Source organism: Anarrhichthys ocellatus, unplaced genomic scaffold (genome assembly GCF_004355925.1).
Source record: "Anarrhichthys ocellatus isolate YVR2014 unplaced genomic scaffold, GSC_Weel_1.0 scaffold1815, whole genome shotgun sequence".
NCBI lineage: Eukaryota > Metazoa > Chordata > Actinopteri > Perciformes > Anarhichadidae > Anarrhichthys > Anarrhichthys ocellatus.
The window spans coordinates 1-8460 of NW_022281789.1; the positions used below are offsets into that span (position 1 = coordinate 1).

The following is an 8460-nucleotide window of genomic DNA, read 5'->3' on the forward strand; positions in this document are numbered from 1 at the left end:
CACACACACACACACACACACACACACACACACACACACACACACACGTCTGCTGCAATATAAGTACAGTTTATCTTGAAAGATTTTGCAAATGATTGACATGTAGTCTGAGGGCAGAGGTCACAGGTTTGCTTGCTGTCACTGCGGTGACCTCTGTGTTGTTGTCATGGTGACAGGTGGTATTTTGGGAAGATGGGGAGGAAGGATGCGGAGAGACAGCTGCTGGGCAGTAGCAACCAGAGGGGAACTTTCCTCATACGAGAGAGCGAGACCACCAAAGGTAAAGAGGCCACTCTTACACACACACACAGACACACACACGCACGCACGCACACACACACACACACTCTTTCAATAGAAGCTTACTTCTCTAAATATATGAAAGCTTTCAATTTCTTTCTCTTTCTATCGCTCACCTCAACCCCACTATGTGCTTCTTCGTCCACCCCTCCCCTCCTTCCTTCCCCTCGTTGTATCCCTCCCTCTTTCTCTCTCCTTTCTCCTTTCAGGTGCTTACTCTCTGTCGATCCGTGACTGGGACGATAACAAGGGAGACCACGTCAAACATTATAAGATCCGCAAACTGGACAATGGTGGCTACTACATCACCACGAGATCACAGTTCGACACAGTGCAGCAGCTGGTAGAGCACTACACAGGTAACACACATAAACACACACACACACACATGGACCCTAATTCATCCTCTTTATTTTGCTTCTCCTTCAAAGTGAAAAAAGAAATGTCTGTGTTGCCATTTTCTGATGGACCTTCATGCTTCAAGCTCCTGCTTCTATGAATTTTACTTACAATTTGTTCTGACTCTCTGCCCGATCATTCTCTGCCCAGCTGCTGGAGAGACTTTAGTTATGTTAATCTACTTGATGCCTACTGTAATTACACTATTAACACGAGTGGGAAGTAAGTACTTTTACTGTACATAACTACAATTTTGAGGTATTCTACTTGAGTATTTTCCAGTTGATGCTACTTTCCGCTTCACTACATTTCAGAAGGAGAATTGTGTACTTTTTACTCCACTACATTTACCTGCCAAATTCAGATTTTACATAGAAAGAATATGATCAGCTTATAAAAGATGATGCATTGTTATCAAACTAGTCAATAGTAGAGTAAGTAATTATAATGAGTTCTACCTAGACCAACAACAGCATTACAATTAGGCTTACATGCATCAGAAACAATAATCTACTGATGTAATATGTATAATAATACATAACTCTTAGAGCACTTTTACTTGCGATACTCTTGGTGGATTTTTCTAATTTTACATAAGAAGAATTTTGGATGCAGAAGTTTTACTTGTAATGGACATACTTTTACTTTAGTAAAGGATTTGAATACTTATTCCACTAACTTTATAAGTTTGATTCAGCGTTGACGTCAACTGTGAGCGTTCACACCCTCCACTTCCTCTGCTCTCTGTCAGTGTAAATCTGCCCCCTAGTGGCAAGAAGTTGATATAGCAATAATTCTGCAATCGTGACTTTACCTGACACGATCATCAAAAGCAACCTGAGAGATTTGGCCACATATATCCTGCATAATGTATTTGTTTTTCTTATGAACTGTATCGTCCCTGTATTTTCTTTTTTTTTCTGTACATGATGCTGCTCTGAATGTGTGTTTGTGTCTGTTTTGCTGAGTTTTCCTTGTGCCTTTGTACTTTAGTATTTGGTTAACTTGTCAGTTGCATAAGTGCAGAAGCAACCTGTCTTGTTCTTTTTTTTTATCTCTGCATTTGCTGCTTTTTTCCCTCTGTTTTCTTTCCCTCTGTTCTTCTTTCCTTCGCCTGCTTGTTTGTCTCTCCTCTCTCTCTCTCAGAGAGAGCGGCGGGACTGTGCTGCCGTTTGATTGGCAACTGCAAGCGGGGCATGCCTAAGCTGGCCGACTTATCAGTGAAGACCAAGGATATGTGGGAGATTCCCCGCGAATCCCTCCAGCTGATTAAAAAACTGGGCAATGGCCAGTTTGGAGAAGTCTGGATGGGTAGGAATGGTGGGACTGTGTTGCAGTGGGGGAAGGTGACAGCTGGAGCACACCTGGATAAAATAAAGTATTAAAAGATGAGCAGGTACATATAATACATTTAAGTCTTGGTTGTGTCCAGTTGACAAGAACTTCAGTAACACTTCTGGTGTGAAGACACCTGCACTTTCATAAACATACACTGTAAAGCCCTGTATATCTGTTTGTGTTGTTCAGAGTCTGTCTACCTGCAACAAATATACCTGTGGATTGGACCACACAAAATACACACACACAGTTGAAGCATGTAGTCTGGAATAGTTCTTTAAATGTTGTGTGTTGAGTTAAAACTGCAACAGTGAAAAATAAACCTTAATAAACCCCTGTGTGTGATAACAATTGCAGAGGCAGCAGTTAATGGACAGCAACGTGGCTTTGTTTTACATCCAGGTGTGCAGAGTTGTTCCCCTCTTCCCCTGTTGTTGCATGTGCATGTTTCATCATCTCACCTCACCAATTTGTCACTCCCCCCCCCCCACACACCCATCTCTTTTTCCATTTTTCCACCCATCACATCACCCGTTTTCTCCCATTCTACAATACACTTCCACTCTTTCCTTTCTCTACATCTCCACCCTCCTTCCTCCCCATAACAGGCACTAATGATGGGCTGTGTTGTTACCTGACCATGTCCTGTCCCAACTCCACCCCACTCACCATGGGCCTTGGGCGGGACGCCTGGGAGGTGCTAAGGGAAACTCTGTCCATGCAAAGGAAGCTGGGACAGGGCTGCTTCGGGGACGTTTGGATGGGTGAGACTGACACCACCAACCTCTGACGCCCTCTGCAGGCTCAGAGGGAGAACTGTCTGTCCAGCATTGTCGTCCGTAGTGTCCGTTACTGTCCTGTATTGTTGGTAATGTTGAATGTCATTTATTTCTGTGTAGGCTAGTGAAGTTTGATGTTTTCCCCAGTATCGCTTGGTATTCCCATGTGATGTATTTCCAATTACATGTCTGACCAATTTGTTTAGAAAATGTCGTACAGTTTCTCTGACTAAATGCGAGTGTGTTCGGTTTTCTGAGCCGTGCAAATCTTCTCCCTGAAGGTGTTGATGTAAGACCAGTAAAATCTCCCTCCCTCCTAACATCACTCTGTCTCATGTCATGCATGCTCTCCAAAACAGCAATCATTTGCATGCGACAGAAGTATAACCACATGTGTGTTTGTTACAGCCTGCATATTGTGTTCCATGTTTTTTTTCTATTTTTTTACATCTACATGTATGTACATGTAGTCTTCACCATCAGTATGCCAGAAAATGTGTGTGTATGTGTGCGCCGTCTGTCTTTGTGTGTTTCCATGTGCTATGTGCGCGTTAACATCTCCTTGTCTCTATGCCAGGCATGTGGAACGGTACCACCAAGGTAGCGGTGAAGACTCTAAAGCCAGGGACCATGTCCCCCGAGGCCTTCCTGGAGGAGGCTCAGATCATGAAGAGACTCCGCCATGACAAGCTGGTGCAGCTCTACGCCGTCGTGTCTGAGGAGCCCATCTACATTATCACCGAGTTCATGAGCCAAGGTATCAGGCTGAGTAAACTGTCATGCCTGTGATGTAGTGTAGATACACAATGAATCCCTGCGGTTGGTTGGAAACCTCACTGACACTGAAAAGTGAGCTCCTCCGAGTGTTAGTAGTAAGTGCAGTCGTTCATGAGAGAATAGAGAACATTCTTAGAAACGTCCTATTGTGCATTGAATTCCTTAAAAAATGTTGGGATCTGTCCCTGTCCTAGCTTTCAACCATTTTGAAATATACCGTGAACAAAAAAAACAATGAACAAATTTGTTGGAAATTTGTAATTTGTTTTAAGCCGCCATGCCTCCCTGCTGGGCAAAACACCAAACTACAAATTCCAGGGATTCTCTTTCCTCTGGTGGCCATGGGGCGGGTGAAACATTACTTTAGAATTCACTGGAAACTAAAACGAAAGAGACATAAGTTTGCATTAAGATATTTGCATGCACAATAAACTCTGTAACCATGAATTTACAAGCATCTCTCTGGTTTTGATTGAAATTATATTTTGTACCCGCGATATGAGTTAAACTACAGGAGGCAAAAGGACTGGCCAGTCATGACGCAACAATCTTGGTTTTTCAGGAAGCTTGTTGGACTTCTTAAAAGATGGGGAGGGGCAGGATCTTAAGCTGCCTCAACTGGTGGACATGGCTGCACAGGTGAGTTAAGCAGACACACACACACACACACACAATGACAGACGTAAAGGAAACTCATACTTTTACTATCTTGTCTGAGCTCTATTTGTCTTTTTAGATTGCAGCTGGAATGGCATACATCGAGAGGATGAACTACATCCATCGTGACCTGCGAGCAGCTAACATACTTGTTGGAGACAACCTGGTGTGCAAGATTGCTGACTTCGGCCTGGCCCGGCTCATCGAGGACAACGAGTACACAGCCAGACAAGGTAACAGCGTGAGATGTTACGTGAGTGTGTACGAGTGAGAGAGACAGATGAGGAGAGCAACGATTGCACAATGTGATGATTAAGAGTGTCTGCCTCTGCCTCCGTGCCTATATTTTTATACATAACCTATCCTAATTATATGATTATGCGTCTTCGCTGTGTTGCCATGGTTTTCAGGGGCGAAGTTCCCCATCAAGTGGACGGCTCCTGAAGCTGCATTGTACGGACGCTTTACCATCAAGTCAGATGTCTGGAGCTTTGGCATCCTACTAACTGAACTCATCACCAAGGGACGTGTGCCATACCCAGGTACTGGACGATACCTGGATGCTAGTTCAGTATTTCCTCATCTCACGAAGTATCGTCCTCGGCAGTGAGAATTCTGCAGGATTTAGTCATTTTTCTGCAACAGCTTTGGTTAGGTTTGCAGAGTTTACTGAGATTTTCAACCAGACCAAACTACATCATAGCACTTGATGAGTTTAGGGCCTTAGTGTCTTTCTCAAAAGTGCTTCAAAAGTAGATATGAGGGAAGGGGAGACCCTCTTTTAAGCACCTGCCACCCTGGTGTGCAGATCATGCTGTGTCCATTTTTGATTTTACTGTGTCCTTTCACCACAATAGTTTCTCATACAAGATGTCATTGATACACCGACATCAAGTATTGCTCATTTTACACAATTTTTTGATGAAGAATTTTCATGAAATCAATAATTTATTTTCTGTTAAACTTGCTATAAGGGGATTTGAAGTTCAAGTTGTATCATTCTGTTACTCCAGACTTTTTTGGAACTGTTGTAATATGATAATATAACTTCATTTATGAATTCTCTTTCACAGTAGTGTCATGGCAAAGACAGCAGCACCACATACAACAAAATAATACAAAACATATAAGACAGACTTACGATGAATGAGATATAATATTAGAGGGCAATAAAGGGTCAGAAGGATAATGTAAGATTAATCAAATAACATTAAAGCCACAAAAAACAACACCTTGCTGCATGTTTAATAGCAGTAAATAAATACATTCAATTTAAATTTTTCCTGTTTTATTTTTTATTATACAAGTTTGGAGATGTGTTTTCTTCAGTTATAACCATATTCAGATGCGTCCTAAATTATTTTAATGTTGCAGTATAAAGTATATCTTTGCAGTATTTTATCTTTGCATTGTATCTTGAGTTCCTCTGTGTGATTAGCACCACTACTGCGGTGTGATCATTTCTAAGGATTTTCTTTTCTCTGCTTTAACTTTTCTCCATACCCAATATGTGTCAATTTTCTTGTCTGTTTTATGTGTTTTCTTTAAAATCCATCCCTCCTTCTCTGAACCCTCTCCCGCATCCACCCCCTCCCTCCCTCCTCCCTCCTCCATCCCTTTAGGCATGAACAACCGTGAGGTGTTGGAGCAGGTGGAGAGGGGCTACAGGATGCCCTGTGCCCCGGGCTGCCCCGCCTCGCTCCATGAACTGATGCTGCAGTGCTGGAGGCGAGAGGCTGATGAGAGGCACACCTTTGAGTACCTGCAGTCCTTCCTGGAGGATTACTTCACGGCCACAGAGCCGCAGTACCAGCCCGGAGAAAATCTGTGACCACACACGTGTAGGACAGATGTGGAGCAATAAACGGACAAACATAAAGAGAAAGACAGACGTGGGATGTATACATGCAGACACACCAATATGCCTTCATTGTATTTGTATTCTTACTGTGCACACACACACACACACGCACACACACACTAACATATTAAGATACATATCATTGCCTTGTTTTATTGTTTAAAGACAGTTTCCTCCTTTTGGTTATTGATCACTGTAGTGCAACCCATTCAGGACAGTTCAGTCAACCATGTTGAAGAGCGGAGTCGGATCTCTGCTGATCAGGCCTTGCAGTAATGTTGCTTTACTCTGTAACCATGACAACAAGGAACCGAAAGAAGATGTAGATGGTTGTGTTGAGGTGGGGCGGGGGGGGGGGGAGTGAAGTTGGTACATGATTTTTGTTCAGCTGCCTTAAATGTCCAGGTCCCTTTTCTGATTTCTGTCTCTGGGGAGAGCAGCTTCGAAGGACAACTGTTTGCCTGAGAGAAAGGTGTTGATAGAGAAACGATGGACGGTGCAACAGGTTTCAGACAACATTAAATAAACCTCGTGAACTTGTGTGATGGATTATGTATGCAGACACTGTGAGATATAATAAGATGCTTCCTCTTACTATATTCTAAAAAGGCTGTTGAACTGATCCATGTCCATCACCTGAAAGGGGGAACTGATTTCAAACTTGCTCCAACATCTGCTTTAAAGTGGTCAAATTAAGGTTGTTTTAGCATTTAAAGTACCTTCAATACTGTGTTAGTAAAGTCTGAGGGGAGAGATGGTAAGGAATGCTCTTTGTTTGTCTGATAATTTGAATGACAATTTAGTATGAACTGTCTCTGTTGCTGTTTTAATTTAACTCCGATATATCTGTGCAACACAAAGACTTATATATTAACATGTACACAGTTTTCATGCATTCAGGGTGAAATGTTACACATAAAGGGGAACGATCAATGCTGGTGGTCTTTGGAAGGAAAGTGTTTTAAATCTGTTTTGTTTTGACTATAGAGTGTAACCTTTATGTGATTTTATGAGATTCCCTGTTATGTTATTGTAATAAAAATCAAATATCTTTTCCAGGTTAAGACATGTCTCTTTGTCTCTCTATGTCTCTCTTCATATTTGGACACTTGTGCTATTTTTGTATGTTTCCTTATAATGTCAAAGAGCCAATTCAGTATAGCTCTGTAAACAACCTTGAATTAATGAATTGACCTAAACAGAAATTGCTTGAGCGCAGGCCTGAAGTTTTTAGCTAAATATAAAATATCATCGGATATTCTTAGTGTTATTGCGATCTGTGGCTCTGGAAACTATTAGCAGCACTCCGAAATTCCACCCACTCCCACTCTCGTCTGTCTCTCGCTCTCTTCACTGACTCCCCCATTCATGCTCGCTCTTCAGTAAACTACTTTTCCCACAATTCCACAGGTGTAAAGTGAGGCCAGCTACGGATGCCCGGATGGTTTTGACAGCCAGGCACGTTGGAGAGCCACAGCGGAGACTGGGGCGCACGAGAGACAGAGAGAGCTGGAATTGCAGAGGCAGAGACGCACGGTCGATTTTCGCCTCCCGCATACTGGGGAGTCCCGTGCCTGTCACCAAAACCGGAGCACAGGGCTCGAGTGCGGTTATGTCATTACCTAAATTGGGGACCAGATTGTGAACCAACGTCCCAGCTCACCATTTTAATTTTTTTTCTCCTTCCTATTGTGTTTTTTGCTTTCCCATCTTTGCGGGTGCAGATATTGATGTGAGCCAGAGGAGCGGTTTTTCCATTGAGCCGCACGAGACGGTGGCGCGCGACGGCAGGAGGAGACAACGTTTACATTGATGCGGGAGGGCTATCTCCCTCCGACGCGGGGAGCCCAAATGAAGGGGACATGCTGCTCACTGACGGCTGCAGCCTTCAAGGCAACGGCTCCGTGACCCGGGAGAGGAGAGGAGCGAAGCACCGTCACCGACAGCTGCGCGAGCCCACAGCCCCCACCAGCCAACGTTGACACCGCAACAGCTCCAGCAGCCAGCGCGAGCCCCCCAGACTCTCTCTCTCTCCCCTGGTGAGTGCGCGTGCAGCGTCTTGTGTACACAACACCAAAAAATTGCTTACCGTCCGCTCAGCCAGTTGTGCTGCGCACCTCTGGTTACGTTTCTTTTTGAGTTTTTTTTTTTTTTACATTAACCTCATCGATGCCGCTAACGGACCGAGTCTTCATTCGCACTGCTCGTGCTGCTGGGTCATCTGGGCTTTACTGTGGGCATGCAGCGTGTATGATGATGCTCACACACACACATACATACAACGCGCACACACGTAATGTGGTTAAATGCGCGCGCAATGAACCCTGTTAACCCCAACGTGTTTTTTTT

General features: G+C 43.7%; 1 protein-coding gene across 1 annotated transcript; it reads left to right on the forward strand.

The window, feature by feature from the left end:
• Nucleotides 1-156: 156 nt before the first annotated feature.
• Nucleotides 157-7041, forward strand: LOC116377889 (tyrosine-protein kinase yes-like; the record flags this gene model as incomplete). The annotated part of the gene is made up of 8 exons (XM_031839650.1): nt 157-280; nt 510-659; nt 2646-2801; nt 3394-3573; nt 4156-4232; nt 4330-4483; nt 4661-4792; nt 5873-7041. Coding segments are annotated over 8 exons (1182 nt in total), but the record flags the coding sequence as incomplete, so codon positions are not given.
• Between the last annotated feature and the right edge of the window lie 1419 nt (nt 7042-8460).